The sequence below is a fragment of the Macaca thibetana genome, chromosome 8 (assembly GCF_024542745.1).
Source record: "Macaca thibetana thibetana isolate TM-01 chromosome 8, ASM2454274v1, whole genome shotgun sequence".
NCBI classification, from domain to species: Eukaryota; Metazoa; Chordata; class Mammalia; order Primates; family Cercopithecidae; genus Macaca; species Macaca thibetana.
This window is the reverse complement of record NC_065585.1, coordinates 94225499-94246249: the sequence shown is the minus strand read 5'-3', so window position 1 is coordinate 94246249 and position 20751 is coordinate 94225499. Positions and strand designations below refer to the sequence as shown.

General features: G+C 35.3%; 2 protein-coding genes across 9 annotated transcripts in view; one reads left to right on the top strand and one right to left on the bottom strand.

The window, feature by feature from the left end:
- SNTG1 (syntrophin gamma 1) overlaps nucleotides 1-20751 on the top strand; it is an 891115-nt gene that overhangs the window by 630611 nt on the left and 239753 nt on the right. For all 8 annotated transcript variants that reach the window (XM_050801928.1, XM_050801925.1, XM_050801927.1 and 5 more), the window contains one exon: nucleotides 2872-3001. In XM_050801928.1, the coding sequence (XP_050657885.1) occupies nucleotides 2872-3001 (130 nt within the window). The remainder of the gene's footprint in view (nucleotides 1-2871; nucleotides 3002-20751) is intronic.
- On the bottom strand, nucleotides 11193-12082 carry LOC126961482 (Parkinson disease protein 7-like). Its single transcript, XM_050801931.1, has one exon. The coding sequence runs from the start codon at nucleotides 12031-12033 to the stop codon at nucleotides 11464-11466; it is 570 nt and encodes a 189-aa protein (XP_050657888.1). The 5' UTR covers nucleotides 12034-12082; the 3' UTR covers nucleotides 11193-11463.

The following is a 20751-nucleotide window of genomic DNA, read 5'->3' as shown; positions in this document are numbered from 1 at the left end:
CAAATCTAGCCATTGTGGTCCTCTAGGTGGAGTTCTGCAGTGGTTCTTTGCAGACTTTAAGCCCACCTCATTCTGAGTCTGCCTGTTTTTCCATGGTGAGCTCCCAGAACTCATGCTCATTCCAGCCACTCCAAACTTTTACATTTTAGTCTCTGTGGCATAAAAGTACATATCCTCTTGTGGGGTAAAATCAACAATGAATCAAAACAGGAATCACAAACTGTATTAATTAGAAATGATGTATATTTATTTGATCGCTTATGTTAGGTTGAAAATTATTCATGAATTTATATAGTGAGCAGTATACTTTTCATTCAAGGAAGACTAAATTTGTATTTTAAATGAATAAACCTACTTTGAAATTGAGCAACATTTGAAAATACTTTTTACTGCCAGAAGAGTTACCAAGAATCTTTAGAAAACTGTATAAATGGACAGTGGAAAAATAAGCCTGAACAAAAAACTTCGGACTAACTCTTCAGTGATGTAATTTTTGCGTGTGTGTATATATATATATATATAACTAAGACTAAGACACATAGTTTTGTCTGGGTATCCATAAGGTTACTGTTAATGCTGTAAAAGTTTAATGTCTCACAATGCTAAATTAATGGGTAATGGAGTCTATTGATTCCATAATAAATATTAACTCTTATTGTTTATCTAGAATTACATTTTCTAAAAGCTACAAATAAAAACAAAAGCACTGCAGTTTTTCCCTAGTGCTTGATGAGACAATAATTCTATGTGGGTACGTTTTCTTTTAACACTGAAATATTGCAACCAAGACCATATTGATAGATTATTCAGGGGAATATTATACATAGAACTTCATCCATATATTAAAGTATTTAGATCCACCAGTTATTCAGAAAATACTTGTTAAATCTGTACAGTAAATTCTTCTCACTTTAGATGAAATTGAGGCACAACTAAGTGAGCTAGTTTACTAATAACCTTCTTTACTTAGTAATAGAGGCCCCAGATAACTGTAATTTTTATGATCAACTTATTCTATCAGTGGTCATATGTAATCAAATAAACTGTTCAAGTGTTTCACTTATGTTCATGAAAGAGTTTCCATATTTGAAAGGTTGAGACAGAACGTAAAAATTGATATGTATTAACTTACAAGTCTAGTTTCATAAAAGATCAGCCCCTCAGTTATTCTATGTAGGGACTATGTAGCATCCGTAATTACATAGATTGAAGATTTGATCTAAGTGTACTGACTTTTATTAGCTAAAGATATCTAGCTGCTGTTATTCATTTAAAGCAGAGAAGACAAATATGATAAAGATATGCTTTAATTTATGGTAAATGAAGCAGTGATTACAACCGGTGAGCAGAAAGAAATATGTATTACTAAACTCCAATTATTTCTCATTTTCTATGGATGGTTAAACTTCTGTCTGAATACTTTAAACATCTTACTTGCTGTTAAACATCAGAATGAAAGCTAAAAATATCGTGTGAAATTATAACATTATTTTCATTCAATGCGTACACTGTCACAAAATCAAACTAACTTTATTTCAAAGAAATGCACAACAGTTATACTTCTGAAATTCTTTTAATGTATTTTTAAAAGAAAACAAAAACGTATATCCGAGCACATTCCTGTTTTCATTATAAAGTGCTGTGTCCAAAATATGAGAACCAGTTTCTCTAAAAATATTGACAATTTGAACCCTCAGAGTCGTGAATGCCCAAGGCCTTACCGTGTGCCCAGTTCTGAGACAGGAAGGCAGAGTGGCATAAATCTAGCAGGAGACCTAAGTCAGACATGCTCTATCGGATTTTCTTTGTTTGGGGATTAAACTCATGTTTTATATCCACAAATGTCTAGTAGAAGAGCCAGGAAAGGTGTTTGTTTGGAGAAAACATATAAATTTATACATTTTACATAGCATTTTGAATACTGAATTGCAGAAGTTTTCTATTCATAATTGACTGGAATTGAAATATAGTTTGTGTATCATGTTGCACAATGAAGTAATTCTTAAGCATGAGACTTTGGCTGGCTTCCATCCATTTTGGGATTTTATATATTCCTGTCCATTAAGTTTATATCAAAATATTAAAATATCTGGAAGTAAGGAAGTCACTGAAACTATAGGGCACACTTTTAAATTCAATAGCACTTTTGTGAACAATTTTGAAAAGCATCATTTAATTGTCTATGACAACAAAAACAAAAGTCAATAATATACTTTCAGAATGCTTAGACTGATCATAACATTTTAAGAAAAAAGTTTAATGTTAATGAAATTTTCAGCATCCATGCAAATGGAGAGCATGATCATTTAGACCTGGAAAGGAGGTATGAATCTCTTGTTCCAAATCATCTTTGAGAAGATGAACAGACTGAGAATGAGGGTGGAGAACAATGGATAAAGTGCTGCCACTCACGTTATCAAGTGACTTTTTAATGTCACGCTGAATGTTTTATTGCCTGTGTTTGCGATCTTTCTAAGTCAGAAAATGCATTGACAAATGTTAAGAGGAGACAAAGGTAGCCTAAATAATAAGTAAACTATGCATAATGTTATAGCAAACTGGGAAAAGAATGCATCTAAAATTTCTTAGATTCTCTTTCATTTACATATTGTATGTTTTAGAAGTCAAAGTTTCTCCATAGTTACCTGAATCTAAAGATGCTTCCTACTAAATTGAAATTGTATGTCATTTGGGTCTATCTTCAGTGTTTCATTTAAAACAGAGATGTTTATAAAGTCAGGTAACCAAATATGAATTTGGAGGCTGATATTTATATTGTTTCAAAGATAAGCTTTTCAACAGATACTATTATGAGTTGCAAATAGATCAATGACAGTATGTTTTGATCTGATTTGTTCTCAACCTCTGCAGGCAGAATGCCTTTCAAGTCATTGCTGTGGATGGGGTCTGCAGTGGGATTATTCAGAGCCTCTCTGCTGAAGACTGCGTTGACTGGCTACAAGCAATAGCAACTAATATTTCAAATCTCACAAAGCACAATGTAAGTGACGATTCAAGGAATACCTAGCCAGGGTTTATCAGGCGTTATAAAATCCTTCAATTATATATGTAACTTCACATCAATTGTTTAGTGTTCTTCTCAGAATGAGACATTCATTATGAAAGCAATTTTGGAATACTTATTGAAAGAAAATTGAGAGTTGTAGCCCAATTTATGGTTCAATAATTTGCATAGATTTCCATTAATAAGCATCATAAATCCCTACAGTACTTAAGCAAATGAAAACAAGTAGTTAGCATATAATCGCTAAATATATTTAAGTAAAATCGTTCTGGACTAATATAATACTGGAATTCAAGACAGCATTATTGGTTTACCTTTAGAGATCTTAGAATTACAGTTAGGAAGGTTTGAGGAGTAGTAGGCTAGGACGAAAGAGTTAGCATAGAGACTGAAGGAAACAGTCAGAAGAGTCAGAAGATTGCCGTTATCTCACATTAGGTAGAGCCTGGTCTGTATTATTAGAAATGGCTTCTCTGCATTTTCTCTCTTTCCACTACAACCGTTTCTTCCTTCCACATTCCTGTGTCTCTTTATTGTAGCTATCTTTGCATTATTTTAACTCTTTAATAACCTAAACAATTCTTTCTCCCTGTTATTAATAATTCTATGAGAAATATAGTCTAACAAAATATACAAAACCATAAACCTCAGCTTACTGAATATCAATCTAGGTGTCATTAATAATAATTGTTTTAGAAAAAGTACTTGTCATCATCCATACCCTTGTGTTAATTCTCTCCTCAGTCCACAATTGTTCATGCCATGTTGAGGCATTTCAGAAGTCCTAAGGGAGATCGGGAGTCTAATATACAAATGGTCAAGCAGAAATACATAACTCTGTCACCAGCATGTGAACACACAAAATTGTTCTTATGTAAATGACCCTTCAGATCGAAGTATCCTTGCACAGAGCAGACTTTGCTTTGAAACATAAGAAGGGATTGTGGCGACTATACCTTTCTAAAACTACAGGAGGACCACTAGCCAATAAAGGCAACTGTCTTGTTTCCAGTCTATGGCTATTTCAAACAATGCCATCATAATGGCCATGCATACGGTGATGGGATGCTCTGGGAATAGGGTTGACAGTCGTGGGATATGTGCATGGTCAGTTTTACCATGCCATGCTAAGTGTTTTCCAATTGGCTGTGCAGTTTACCCCTCACTCTTGGTGGATGATATGTCTCTTTCTATGGATAATTTTCAAAACTCTGGGTCACCCTGCCTTTTGAATTTTTGGTTATTTGATTCATGTGGAAATGTGCTTCCAGTGTGAATAAAAACAAATTTTCTTTTTTTCTTTTTGGTGATTCTAGGATAGGTGCAAATATGCCAAGCCTTACCCAGGGTCATCCCTCAACAAGGAGGCTAGACATGGGTGTGCCTAGCTTGGGCAAGAGTGAGCGCTCACTCCAAGCCCGCCCTTGCTAATCCAGTGTTGTCACCATATTAGAGTTGAGGTTGCACAAGAGGGCATAGGTTTCAGAATGACTGAAAAACAAAGAAAAAAAAGGGAAAAGAAATGCAGTGTTTCTCTGGGGACTGTCTCCTCTCCTTCGACTGACATACATGGATGTTTCTAGAGTTAAACACAGAAAAATACCGCATGAGGCTAGGGAATTTATTACAGAAATGATTAGTTTCTTAAAAACAAGTTATGAACATATTTGTGAGACAAATGTTTTTGAAAGAATGCAATGTTAAACTTTAAATCCAAAGTTTGTTTTTTTTTTTTCTCCTTACCTAGATCCAAATTTGCATTGACCTAAAATCTTGGGAATACTGTCATGTTGTATTTCTTCAAACGGTCTATTCAGTTAGAATGCTGTGCTTCAGCTGACAAGCATTTGAAAAGTCAATGCTTTAGTTAAAAGCAACAGCAACAGCAAAACAGTGAAGATGCAAATGTTTCTACCTTCTGTAAGCCTAAGGAAGGACAAGCCACATTTTACTGCTTGCTTTTCATCTTTGTATTAAGTGCTCACCATCTTACTTAGGAAAGCAAATGATTCCCCTATACTATTGTTTTAACTGTTGGGAGATCCGTATGTTTGTTGAATATTAAAAGTTATGTATTTCTTCTTTCACCTCCTATTTCTATATTCTAATTACATGTTCTTTTGTTCTTGTAATCAGTTTCCATTCAAAAGCATTAGGTTACAATGTACTCTGATATGGAAAGTACTACGTAAATGTTGAAAAGTTATTAGGCATAGCAATAAAAAAAGTGAAAGTCACATTGACTTTGGAGAAGACACAATGCATTGATGAAACAATATGGTTGATTAGCATAAAGAAATAAATTAGGCAGAAAGAGTAGCTAGGAAAACTTTTGATTAGGATAGTTAGATATCAGTTCTACTTCTCTTACTTTTTTTTAATTCTAAAGATATACTGGAAATAATACCTTATGGAAAGATATAGAACTTTTTCTTTATTTGCCAATATTCTGAGAGCATAGGCTTGTGTAAGTCTGACTTGAATAGTTTGTTAAAAATAGGTGCAGAAATAAAAATATTGTGATACAATATTTAAAGAAATTCCACTCAAGAGATTATCAGGCATAAAATAAAACTGAAAAAAGGATTAAAATGCATATAAAATAATAAGTTTGACAGTTTAAAAATTGTGCTATTGAAATAAGACATACATATGTATATAAACTTTTTAATAATGAATCACATTTTGTTGTAAACTAGTTGGAGAACAGACAGGGGAAGGATAAAAGAGAGCAAAAACAAAAAACAAAAAACAACCTGTGTTAGAATAATTAGATCAACGTACTGATCATTTTCTTTTCTCTTTGCTCACTAGTTTCTAAAAGTAATCTTATGAGACTGGGATTTTCATACCCAGTTTTTAAAAATTCTATATAATTATAGTTGCTATCTGAAAAATCTCTTCTTCCAGAAATAATTGATCATAATGGTTAAAAAATACCTAGACACACACTGACAATGTAAAATTGTATTTTATCATTATTCAGAGTGGCTCCAAAATATTTATAATAGTTGTTAATATTTGATATTTAGTGAATGATGTCTAGTAGAAAGAGTGTGAAGGCTTTAGGGACTTGTCTTAAGCTGTATTGGCACAGGTTTCAACTCATTTTATTCAAATTCTATGCTTTCACATTGGAAAGCAAAGCATGGCAGAGGCTATGCTGTTGTGGGGTAGGTGGGGTTCAGTTCATTTCTTAACCAGCACTCAAATAATGAGCATTTGCTATTATTTTAGATGAGCATTCACTCCCAGTATCTATTATTTTAGGTAAAGTGGACTTGAGTAGATTCTAAAACGTAAAATTTATAAATTGTAAGAAAGATTAATTGATTCCAATTAATAATTTGCCAATTTTTTTCATTCATTATTTCACCAGCTATAGGAACAAGTATTGGTAGAAATTTATCAATTTTTATTTCCATGATTACTTATTATTAAATAATTGAAGACTTTAAAATATGCAATGTTGTAATAGGGTGAAGTTTTTGGGAACCTTGGAAATAAGTAAATATATTTGGCATAATATATAAGGGATATGAATCATCAGACTTTGATGGGTAGGTTAGTAAGATGCTCCCCCATGATTTTCACTTCCTGATATTTATACCCTTATGGGATCACCTTCCATGTCCGTTGGCTGCATAGTGAGCTCTGAAGCAGAGGCTTCTCTTACAAGACTTCAGATGAGATAGCAGATGACTCTTGACAGCCTTTTGAGAAATCCAGTACATGCTAACCCACACTAATCACATGCTGAGGGCTCAGCACATGCCAGTCACCTCAGGGATCAACACACAAAGATGTACCAACCAGAGGCCCATGCCAGCTGTTCCCTACCCTGTACTCCATCTCACACCACACAAGCACAGGCTGTACAGACGAGTTATTTACTTCTTATTATAACCTTGGACCCTTTCTGCCCTGGAAAGTGAGGGTGGGCAAGAAGGCTGGGCCCAGCATGCACCACCACTTCTTTGAGGGCCGATCCCTCCCACAGCATCAGGTCGGTGGGGGCAGGGGTAGAGGTTAGAGAGTAGGGGAGAAAGCCAAAAATAAAAAACAAAAACAAACAAAACAGGGGATGAAGACCCAGCTATGCCACATGTGGACTCCTGACATACAGAGATTATAGGATAATAAATATTTGGTTAAAGTCACAAAGTTTTGGGATATTCTGTTAAACAGCAATAGGGAACTGTATTAGTTTCCTAAAATTCCAAATTTTCGTAAAACAATTTCAAAGCAAATTACCACAAACTTGGTTACTTAAAACAACAGAAATTCATTTTCTCACAATTCTGTGGCCCATTTGTCTGAAATCTGAAGCCATCCCTCTGGATACATCCCTCTGGACTCTGTAGTGGAGAAGCCTTGTTTCTCCCAGTCTCTGGTGGCTGCCACCATTCCCTGGCTCACAGCCACATCACACAGACCTGTGCTTCTGTGGTTACATTGATTCTTTCTCTGTGTGTCACTTATGAGAACACTTGTCATTGGTCCCAGGGCCCACTCACATGTTACAGCCTGACCTCACGATCTTTAACTGAAGTAGATCTGCAAGGATCCTTTATCCAGTTCTAGGTTTTTGATGTGGATATTTTGGGAGGAGCATTTTTGGCCTACCACAAGAACTATCCGGCAGGTGAACAACATGATTAGATTTAGACAGTTCTGTCTGATTTTTGTGCAGTGTCTATGGTAGCAGCTCAGTTTCAAAGCCTTTGCTTCGCCATTTGGGTGTTCCACACGTGCATTGCTTGGGGTGGACCCAGAGCTTCTCGCAGTTCAATAAAATTGGGATATCGCTTCCTTCCCTTCCCTCCTAGGTGGGAGTTCCCCACTCTCACTGGATCCCAGCATCACTCTCTTTGGTCTTCTGTCCAGAAATCCAAGACTTTTCTCAGAGTTTAGTTTCCTGTACTGATGCACATTTCCTCATGACTGGAGAAAACAGCATGAGAAAAGGAGAGAAGAATGGGGATCCCTCATGCCACAGAAACTAATTTTTCCAGATCCTTTAGATTGAGGGTGGATTTTCTCTCCAGGTTTCCAACTGGCCCAGCTGCCCCAGGCTCCATGGCAGCAGCTGCATGGCCAGCGGGCCTTAGAGTCAGCTCAGGAGCCAAAACAAAGGAGCAGTTACAGAGAGGTCTTCCATAGCTGCTGGCTCATAGGGGCCTCTTCCTAGGTCTCTGATCAGTAGGACACGCTCTCTCAGAGTTTTTGTTTGTTGTCCATGACTTAATTGGTCTTGACTTCAAGTCCATGCTGGGAAATAAAGGAAGCGAGAAAAAGAAAGGGAAAACAAAATAAAAACAGGAAACTCCTGGTTGTCATATTAGTCAATATTCAATTTTTACTTCTTTCTACAAAGTTCTTGCTATCATTTATTGTACAATATTCTCAGATAGTTGTCTTTTGCATTTTATCTAGCGTATTGAGGTATGATCGCTGGGAGAGATGGCTGCAGTGGTTTTATTCCTTCTTGGCTCTAACTGGAAGCAAGAGATACTTTTAATAGAAAACAAAATGTAAGAAACAAAACAACTACATGATATTTGTAGAGTAGTGGAAGAAAATAACTGCTATCTGAGTTTGTTGTACCTTGGAAATATTTTTTAAAAGTCCTGATAAAATAAATTTATTTTCAGACAAATATAAAAATAAAGAAAATTCAACAAAACAAAGATTTACTAAAAGACATATTCAAGGTACTTTTAATTTTTTTGTATTTTTTATTTATTCAACAAATATTTATTAAATACTTGACTATGATGGATCAGATTCTGTGTTCTATTTTTTTAATTTCTTTTGTTTTCAACTTTTATTTTAGAAATAGGAAGTTCATGTGTAGGTTTGTTACAAAGGTGTATTTTGTGATGCTGAGGTTTAAAGTATAATTGAAGCCATCAACCAGGTAGGGAGCAAAGTAAAGGGTGCTATTTCAGGCAAAGAAAAATCATGCCAGATAGAGGCTTGGAGATGTGAGAAGGGGTAAATAGTACAGGAGAAAATAAATATGTAGATGAATCTAGATGAACATTGTTTGTATTAACATGGCAAACTTTCTTGTGGTGTTTAGATAAATTAACAGCATTACAATATATTACAAAAGCAATATCAAAAATATCCACAAAGCAAATGTAATTAATATTAAACTTTGTTATGTCAAAATGGATTGTTTGTTTCCTAGAGAAAGCCCTAACTAAATTGCCAGAATGTGTATCTTCTAAATTAACAAAGGAATAAGTGAAAAAATAATGCTAATATGTTCTAAAAGAAGTTCACAAAAAAATAAAAACAGAAAGCAAACTAGAGTAGGTTGAACAAATAGTAAGCATACAGTGAGATATCCAAATATAAGATATATTTTTTACAAGACAATGTCTAAAAATATTGGAAGATTGAAGGTGAAAATTTAGAAAAATATAGTGCACCTGAAAAAAGAAGCAACTTGGAAAGGATTCCCTATTTAATAAATGATTCTGGGAGAACTGACTATCCATTTCAGGAAATTGAAACTTCCTTACCCCTTATACAAAAATTAATTCAACATGGATTAAAGACTTAAATGTAAAACCCAAACTAAAATCCCTAAAAGAAAATCTAGGCAATACCTTTCAGGACATAGACATGGACAAAGATTTCATGACAGAAATGCCAGAAACAATTGCAACAAAAGCAAAAATTGACAAATGGAATCTAATTAAAATAAAGAGTTTCTGCATGGCAAAAGAAACTATCTTCAACGTGGACAACCTACAGAATGGGAGAAATTTTTTGCTGTCTATCCATCTGACAAAGGCCTAATATCCAGAGCCTACAAGTAACTTATACAAATTTACAAGAAAAAAAAAAACCATTAAAAAGTGAGCAAAGGACATGAACAGTCTCCTCATAAAATAAGACATTCATGCAGTCAACAAACATGAAAAAAAAAAACTCAACATCACTGGTCATTAGAGAAATGCAAATCAAAACAATGGGGTACCATCTCAGGCCAGTTAGAATGGTGATTATTAAAAAGTCAAGAAGCAACAGATGCTGGCAAAGTGGCAGAGAAAAAGGAATGCATCTATACTGTTAGTGGGAATATAAATTAGTTCAACCATTGTGAAAGACAGTGTGGTAATTCCTTAAAGATCTAGAAGCAGAAATACCATTTGATCCAGCAATCCCATTACTGGCTATGTACCCAAAGGAATAGAACTCATTCTATTATAAAGACATATGCATGTGTATGTTCATTGCAGCACTGTTCATGATAGCAAAGACATTGAATCAACCCAAATGCCCATCAATAGTAGATTAAATAAAGAAAACTTGGTACATATATACCAGAGAATGCTATACAGTCATAAAAAGGAATGAGACAATGTCTTTTGCAGGGACATGGATGGAGCTGGAAGCTGTTATCCTCTGCAAACTAACACGGGAACGGAAAATTAAACACCACATGTTCTTACTTATAAGCAGGAACTGTATGATAAGAACATATGGACACATGGGGGGAACAACACACGCTGGGGCTAGTTGTCGTTGAGGGGAGGGAGAGCATCAAGAAGAACAGCTAATGGGTGTGGGGCTTAATACGTGTGTGAGGGGTTGATCAGGGCAGCAAACCACCATGGCACGTGTTTACCTGTGTAACAAAGCTGCACATCCTACACATGTTCCCCAGAACTTAAAATAAAATGTGACAAAGAAGGAAAACAAACAAATAAATAAATTGACATAATTTGAATATTTCTCTAAGTGTTTAATAACTAAATGGATTTGAAGCTTTTACACTGAGATTATGACATTTTACGTAATGCTTCCACGTAAGTTAATGATTTGGTTTGTTCTGTGTCCCCACCCAAATCTCATCACAAATTGTAATCCCCATGTGTCAGGGGAGGGACCTGGTATGACACGATTGGATCATAGGAGTGGTTTCCCCCATGCTGTTCTCATGATAGTGAGTTCTCATGAGAGCTGATGGTTTTAAAAATGTGTGGCAGTTTCCCTTTGCTCTCTCTCCTGCCGCCTTGTGAAGAAGGTGCTTGCTTCTCCTTTGCCTTCCACCATCATTGTAAGTTTCCTGAGGCCTCCCCAACCAGCCAAAACTATGAGTCAATTAAATCTTTTTCCTTTATAAATTACCCAGTGTCAGGTATTTCTTTTTTTTTTTTTTTTTTTTTTTTTTTTTTTTTTTTTTTTTTTTTTTTGCTAAATGCCCTGTTTATTCTGCAAACAAGGCTTAGAAATGTATAGACACAATTTGTAGGCTGAGAAATCTGTGTAGTTGTGAGTTCACAACTACACTTCCGCAAAAGCAGTAGTGACAGCCGCTTCTGAACACATTAACCTACCATTGTTTTGTTTAGAGCGAACATAGTGAGAATGGATTCCTAATGGCCTGTTTCTCTAAGTGATCGTCACAGTTCGCTGCTCTAGTCTTTAAGAACAAGTGGAGCCTTCACTTGAGCCGCCACCTCCTTGCCGTTCAGGGCTTCAACAATTGCAAGTGCAAACTCGAAGCTGGTCCCAGGCCCCCGACTTGTAAGAATCAGGCCGTCCTTTTCCACACGATTCTCAGAGTAGGTGTAATGACCTCCATTCATCATTTTGTCTTTAGCAAGAGGGTGTGTGGTAACTTTACTTCCAAAACCTATTTCATGAGCCAAAAGAGCAGTAGGACCTGCACAGATGGCGGCTATCAGGCCCTTCCGGTTTTCCTGCTCCTTCAGTATCTCCTTCAGGGCAGCAGACTCAGATAAATTCTGTGCACCCAGATTACCTCCTGGTAGAACCACCACATCATACGGTCCCTCTTTTTTTGCATCTTCAAGACTGGCATCAGGACAAATGACCACATCACGGCTACACTGTACTGGGTCTTTTCCAGCCAGACCTGCAACGGTGACCTTAATCCCAGCTCGCCTCATGACATCTACAGGGATGACCGTCTCCATTTCCTCTGCTCCTTTAGCCAGGATGACCAGAGCTCTTTTGGAAGCCATTTTTATGTTATATGTTTAAAAGGCCCACACCAGGCTGAAGGTGAACGAGGTATTTCTTTATAGCAGTGTGAAAACAGACTAATACAGTTAATTTACAAATTAAATAAATGTGTTTTAAAAACCAGAAAGAAAGAAAAAATACAGTGCAAACCATAAAAGAAAGGTTTGTTGCTTTGTTAATATTAGGCAAAGCAAACTTCACAGCAAATGTATTATTAAATATAGATATGGTCACTTTGTAATAATAAAAATGTTTAATGCACTAGGAAACAAATGCAAACATAATGTCACATGGACTTAAATATATCTAGATGAAATTGAAAATGTAGACTGATGAGAAAGTAAAAATCAGAATATCTCAGAACTAGAGACACAAAATGGTTAAGACCTGGCTATGAGGAAATTGAAAGTAAAATAATAGATTATGGAATCAGAAGAAGAAAATAAAATTCATGCTCAGCTTTTATTTTAGCCTATAGGAAGTCATTATCATATTATCAAGCAGACATTTCCCAATGAACTATTCATTCAGTACTAGGTGTTTAGAATGTCTTCCCAGCCTGAGCGGGAGATCAGAACTCACTTTAATTATCTCTCTTCTATAACCTTTCAGCTTTCCTCACTGTCATTCCTTAGGGTCAAAATAGTCCTGCAAAGATTCTAGCTATCCAACATCCATCTTATATACGTCCTTTAAATGCTACCTGACCCAAAAAAGATCACTGTGCATGCATTTTAAAGACTGCTAAAATTTTCTAATTTATAAGTTACAATGCATAACTGGAAAGCAATTTGAAAAATGTTATTTTGTCAATAATTCAAAACTGACATTTTATCTTGGTTGCATCTTATAAGATTTAACTCTACCCATCTGTGGTAGGAGGAATAATGCTCACACAAAGATGTCTATGTCCTAACTCCCAGAACCTGTGAAAATTCCATGTCACATGGCAATGGAGGATTAAGGTTACAAATACCATTAACATTGCTAATCAGCTGGCCTTAAAATAGGGAGATTAGCCTAGATTATCCAAGCGGGTCTAGTGTGATTCTCTAACAGTGGAAGAAATCAGAGTGAGAGAACAAGAGACAGCAGGGAAAGAGGAACTGAACCCAGTGTTTCTGTCTCTGAAGATGGAGAAGGGAACACAATTCAAAGAAAGCAGTCGTCCAATAGCAGTGAAAGGCTGCACTTCTACTCTAGATCCTCCAGAAAGCAGCACAGCCCTGACAACACCTCAATTTCTCTCCTGTTTGATTCCTTTAGGACTTATGACCTACAGAACAGTGTGATAATATATACATTTGTGAGTTTTTCTTAAACCACCTTAGTTTGCAGGAATTTGATATGACAATAATAGAAACTAATACAACATATCTTTATTCAGTTGCATGTTTTCACTTAATGTAAAGCTTACAGTTTAATTTAAAAATCATGCCTTTAATTCATGTCACACGTAGCTTTTTTCAGAATAACTGTAAAATATACTTGCATATGTTAGAAAACAACCTAACATTTACATTATTAATTATTCCCAGTGCAAATCAGCCTATAGAGTTCCTATATACTTAATTTTTAGCCAACTGACATCACCAGAAAAACAATGATCAGAATTGTTGCATTCACGCAGTCTGAGCAAGGACTGTCTTTGGAATTGGGAAGCAGTGTTGGCTCTCAGTGCCTGGATAAGCATGGCTAGAAGCTTTCACATGTCACTGGAAACCAGGAGGGAGAAACCACACAAGATGAGAATAAGGAACTGCTGTCCCTGAGGAGCAGGCGTGACTGTTGAATTGTCAGGCAGTCAAAACTGAGAAAGAAAGATGCCATCGATCCCTGAGAGTGTCCTGTGAAGATGGGCCCTAGGAAGTGCTGGCTGGCTCAGGTCACACACTAACTACTGACTGTGTCCTTGTATTTCCAGTACTTAACACAGCCCATACGAAACGAATAGGAAGGGAATGAGTGAGTCCCTTATCAATCAAGTTGTTTGAAGGAAACATTGCTGAGAACGTAAAGAAAAATGAAGACAGAAGAGAGAAAAACACATTTAGCTGCAGTAAACACTGCAAGAAGAGATTCACATGTATTACTCCTTAAATTCTTACATCTTTCAAGGGGCCACTGTGTTTTAGAGTAGGGAAAAGTTGCTGCTGTCATGAGGAAACAGAGGTGCTGTCCATGGTAGATGTTCCGTGTGTTTCTGGGTATAGTTCCTTCTGTCCATCATAAATCTCTATCTCTCATAATGAAGTGTCTGATAGACAAATTTTTTAAATAAATTTTCTTTCTATAACTCACTGAGTCAATTTCTAAGTGACAAGTATAGGAAATACAGTGTAGCAGAGCAATTGGAAATAAATGCACTTTAAAGCATATATCTAGTTGCAAATCAAGACAAATAGTTTTGAACACATGTATCATGTACAACAACTTGGAGTCTCCTAAGAATACATTGACTTGTGGTTTCCTAAAACCTTCTTACTGGAAGGGATCAGGAGATTATCTAGCCCCATTTCCTGCCCAGTTAGAAATCTCTCCTGAAAAGATTCTTTCAGACAGCTCTCTGCTGGAAATCTTTAAATGACATAGAAAACCATTGCTTCACAATATAGCAATTAAATTTTTGACAACTTAATATTAGGAAATACTTTTAATGAACAAAAATATCTCTCTTATAACCTTCATCCATTTGTACTAGTTCTGCTTTGAAAAAGACACACAATAATTCAACTTTCTCTTTCACTTGGCAGTTCCTCCAACATACAAAGACAAGTGTCATATGTTGCAGTCTTTTTTTTTTAAATAGAAATATCACTGGCTCCTTTCTGCTTCTCTCTGACATGTCATCTGAGACTTTCCCTGTCCTAGTCATTGTCTCTGAATATAGAAGCTCTTTAGAATAGGTAGAGTAATAATATATTTAACTTTTTATTATTGTCATTGTCATGAACTCAAATATTTTTAAGATTCATTGCCAGGCGCGGTGGCTCCTGCCTGTAATCTCAGCACTTTGGAAGGCCGAGGTGGGCAGATCACGAGGTCAGGAGATCGAGACCATCCTGGCTAATACAGTGAAACCCTGTCTCTACTAAACGTTCAAAGAATTAGCCAGGCATGGTGGTAGGCACCTGTAGTCCCAGCTACTTGGGAGGCTGAGACAGGAGAATGGTGTGAACCCAGGAGGCAGAGTTTGCAGTGAGCCGAGATCTCACCACCGCTGCACTCCATCCTGGGCAACAGAGTGAGACTCCATCTGAAAAAAACAAAACAAACCAAAAAACCCCATTCATTTTGGTTTGATGTGTATTTACTGATTTCATACAATCAATATATAAACATATATAGCAAACACTCAATTACTTTATATTTTATTATAATGATCAATGAAAGCTCATATTTTCACCATGATGTACTAATATTGTACATCATGGTGGCAATAGTGAATACAATCCAAATTTCGAATAGGTATTTTACATTTAGCTGGCTGTACAAATTACTAAATTCTCAAAGTGATGCAAGACAACCCCCATATTAAACTATTTACACAAAAACTTAGCTTCTTAGTTTTTTACTTTTCAAATATTGAGATTTTAGTGGTGTTGCCTTCTTTCTTAGGTTACAATGATATTTAGGATATTTTATAGAAGTTTAAATACCATAGTCTGTAAGTTTTTTAAAGGTTAGTAATCCATTCAACACTAACAGAAGGCTAATATTTGCCTTATATTTTTGAAAACAATGCCATACAATGAGGACTTCAAATGCAATATTGTGGATGTTACAATCTCCAATAAAATATGCTATTATTAAAAATGTCCTTTATTTCTTAGTCTTGTTTGTTAATGTGTATAGCGAACTTCTTCCAGTGTTAAGAAGGGAAAGTGGAAATTATACAACTTTGGAGTGGACAAACCTAACAAACATAGTTAATAATGTTAACAAATGAAGTTAATCATATGTAACCTTGATATGATGTGATAAAAATGGCACAATGATCTTTGCCCCCAAATCCATAATCCTAGTCTCATCATGGAAAGACAGTGGACAATCCCACCTGATGAACAGTCTACAAACTACCTGACCAGCACTCCTCAAGACTGACGATGTCTTCAAAAATAAGGAAAATTTGAACTGGTATAACCTAGAGATGCCTAAGGAGACCTATTGACTAAATGTGCTATCAGTCCAGATGGGATCCAGGAATAGCAAGAAAAAAAAAAAGTTTGGTAAAACCTTTGGAAATCTGAAAAGAGTGTGGACTTTGGTTAATGCTAGTGTATTCATATCATTGTATTGTTAATCATAATAGATGTGTCATAGTTATGAAGTATAAAATGCCAATAATAGGGGCAACTAGCTATGTGGTATATGGCAACTCTGTTCTATAATTATATATTTTTTTGTAAATCCAAAACCGTCCTGATATTAAAAAGTTTACTTAAACATATTCATATATAAGTATAATTAAGTTAATCCCAGATATTAACAAACTTGTGAGATGATTATCAGCTTCCTGATGTATTCATCCATCTACTTATTCCATAACATTTTGTGAGAGTTTATTGTGTCAATTTGTTGGGGAGCAGGACTGTAATATTGAGCAAAAAATGTTTAGTCTCTGCCTTCATGGAGCCAAGAGCCTAGTTGGGAGGAAGACGTTAATAAAATTAGCACATAAACAAATGTGAAATTGCAACATTCATAGATAATATGTAGAAGAGGCTGAGTCTCTAGCTACCCAGGACAGTTTCCTAAAGTTTATATATAAATAACAAGAAAGAATAAAATGGGAGAATTGGTGGGAAAAGATATTTTGTGCAGAGGTAATAAATTCAGGAGCAAAAAGTAAATAGATACATTCATAGCTATGGATATTATTTTTATGGAAATTTTCACTTGTCTAGGGTAAAATGAAAATGTTTATATTAATATAAGTGAATTTTTCATAAGACTGTATTTTTAAGGAAAGATCTTTAATTTTATATATAGTCTTCTTATATTTATGGAGTTAAATGTCCATTCTCTTATCAAATGATAGTAATCACAGAAAAATTTTGTTTTGTCTGGTATCCTTGTTTAATAAAATAAGAGGCTGTTACCCCATTGTCATTACTACTGAAAGGTTTAATACTCCAACAAATACACTCCTCAAAATCATTGACCTGGAATCTTGGCAGATAGGTCAAGTCTCGATATAGTCCCAAAGCAACTGAAAGTTTTGAGATTAAAACCAAGTCACTGAATACCAGGACTGGAAGAAAATGATGATGTTATTAGCAGAATACTGATCATGACAAATGGGTCAAATTTTGGAAAATCACAGAAACCAACTCCGCAAGTCTCTCGAAATCTGGTATTTTATAACTCTACAATGTTTGTGATATTAATTGACCATGTAATAAAAGTATCTCACACACACACTCGAAATACAGCAAGAAAAACAAATATTTATCAAAATTTAGGCAGCAGAAAAGACAGAAATCTGTACGACTGAGTTGGGAAACATTACAAGCAATCAGTATTAAAAGGTATTTGAATATGCTGGATCTGAAAAGATGAGGAAGTATAAACTCAAAACTCTCCGTTGTTTCAATCAAGGGAACTAAATCTACTGTTTTTTTTTTTTTTTTTGAAGTATTTTTATATTGTGAGAAATGCATGAACTTTGTTTGATGTCATCAAACTTGGGAACTTGGGTACAAAATCCTAGCTTCTCTAGTTACTAGCTATGTGTACTTAACTTCAATTTGCTCCTTAGAAACAGAAACCAGGTAACTGTAAGTTACTGTGAACATCAAATTTAAAAAGTACTTTGAACATTCTGCCCCTTATATGATGCTGAAACATTTGCAGTTTTTCTTCTTTCAAGTTGAATTCTAAGTTAAATGATGTAATCCATAAGCCATCAATAAACGGCAGCCTATATTTGTTTAAAGAGTTTACACATCTTTGTTCATGTAATAGCCTTTGGGATTCTGAAGGATCATTGTTTGTGTAGTAGAATGTTGATGATACTGGACAAAATTAGTTGAAATAAATGTGTGGCCGTGATTAGTATCTTAAGCAGCTATGATCTTTGCCAAGTGATACATCTGTACCTCAGTTTCCTCTTCTGTAAAAGAGACAGAGGAAACAGGTAAAATGCTAACCTCCCTTTCAGCTAGCACTTCATGAATCAATCCTTCCCAATCCTGCTTTCCTACTGGAATGCTAAAATTAATACCAATTTGTAAATAGAGATAATTTTATATGACATTTCTATTAAGGTTACTTAGGGATATAAAGGAATCTCCTCTTTGATTCTGATTCTTCCTTATATACCTTATATGTGTTGTTTATTTAGATATATTTTGTTACTTTGAAACATATGTGTATGTGTATAAATGTATATGTATATATATAGAAATATACACATACATACACATATGTATATGAGATATTATTCTAGCCTTAAAACAAGAGAAACTCTATGTATTGATGGAGTAAATAATTGTTTTTCCTCGCTTGACAAGAATTCTAGATGGTAGCATTTGCTACTATCTTTCAGTGTGATAGTCAAATTAATAATATGTACAAGAACCAATTTCCTGTATTTTTTAAATTAATGTTTTAAATGGATAATGGACTCATTACAATTGTACATATTAATGGGGTACATTATGATATTTCAATTCATGTATACATTGTATAATGATCAAATCTGGGCAATTTTTACAGTCATTACTTTAAACATTTATCATTTCTTTGCTTTAATAACATTCAAAATCTTCTCTTTTAGCTACATCAAGATACACATTACATTTTATTTGCTCTAGTCATCTTACTATATAATAGAGTATCATATCATTCTTCCTGAGTGTAAGTTTGTATTCATTGACCAACCTCTCCCAGTTCTCCCCTTCTCTCTCCCTTCCACAGCTTCTGGTAATCAATATTCTACTCTCTACGTCTGTGAAAACAACTGTTTTAGATTCTACATATGAGTGAGCTCATGCAATGTCTGTCTTTCTGTGCCTCGCTTATTTCACTTAATACAATGTCCTTCAGATTCATCTATATTGCCACACGTCAGGAGTTCTTTATTTTTAATGGCTGAATAGTATTCCATTGTCCATGTGTGTTTGTGTCTGTGTGTGTGCTATCTATTTATCCATCTATCTATCTACCATTGTGAATAGTGCTGCAATAAACATGGGAGTACAGAATCTCTTGGATAAACTGATGGTCTGTCTTTTGGATATATACTCAGTAATGGAATTGTTGAGTTATATGGTAGTTCTGATTTCACTTTTTGAGGAACCTCTCTACAGTTTTTCATAGTAGCTGTACACTCCTACCACTGGTGTATAAGCATTCTCCTTTATCCACATCCTCGCCAGCCTCTGTGATTGCTTGTCTTTTTGATAAAAGCTATGTTATCTGGGTGAGATTGTATCTCATTGTGGTTTTAATTTATATTTCTCTGATGATTAGTGATGGTAAGCATTTCTTCATATACCTCTTGGCCATTCATATTTCTTCTCTTAAGAGATATCTATTTAGGTCTTTTGCCCATTTTTTAATTGGATTTTTTTTGTTAAGTTATATTCCTTGAATTTTCTGGGTATTAACTCCTTGTCAGATGCATAGTTTGCAAATGCTTCTGTAAGTTGTTTCTTTACTTTGTTAATTGTTTTCTTTGCTGTGAGGAAGCCTTTTAGTTTGAAGCAATTCCATTCATCTCTCCATCTTCTATCTATCCACATCACTTATTTCCTATCATCTGTAGAGTATTGGCTTTTATCTTATGGCCTTCAAGTCCTGGTCATGGAGGGCGACAACAGCTACAAACATCACTTCAGTTTCAGGAAGGAAAGAAAAGGAAGAGGGATGAGTAGAATGAACCACATCTGTCCCCTTGTATTAGGTAAGAGAAAATTTCCCAGAAATCCTTGTGGTAGTTCTTCTCATTCTGCTTAACAAAATCCATGACAATTCTTTATGGAGTGGGGTAAGACAAGTTTGGCCAATACTTAACTTTCCTATCATCTGTAGTGCCACATGACACAGAGGAAGTGACTGTGAATAGCTTCTGGATCAGTCAGTCAGTAGTATTTACCACATTGCTTAATACTGAAGATATATTAATTCTAAAGAAAAAGCATGGATAGCCAGCCCCTCTGTGGGATGAACACAGCCCTTCAGGATTCACAGACAAACACACTAATGCACATACACAAATAATTTATCAGTTATTAGAGTTTATTCAACGAGTATTTCACCCATCTTTCTATATTTCACACGCTTATGTGCAGAAGTGAAAAAAAAAAACTGTTTAGGAGTTGTATATTTAATCCATAGAGATCTGCTGTACTACTACTTGCAAGTTAAAAAATCATTTTTTTTTCCCATAAAAGAGTTGGTTGTGAAAAGCTAACACCACCACCACCACCAACAAAACTTCTATTCTGTCTGTCACATTGAAAAGGCTCAACAAAGCTTGTAAGTGAGTTGAAAATCATGACAGAATAAAGACTAACAGAAGGAAGATTTACCAAAAATGAACTAAAGACTGTGATTAGAGATTGTGGGGTGTGGTGCTGACAGGCATGGGTGTGACTGAAGCCGACTTTTTCTTCCTTCTTTATAGCTGCGGACACTTCTGAGTCCTAAAATGTACTTTTTAGCATTAGTGTGTTGTTGTCTGCTTGTCTGCATTTTTATTCTTTATCCAC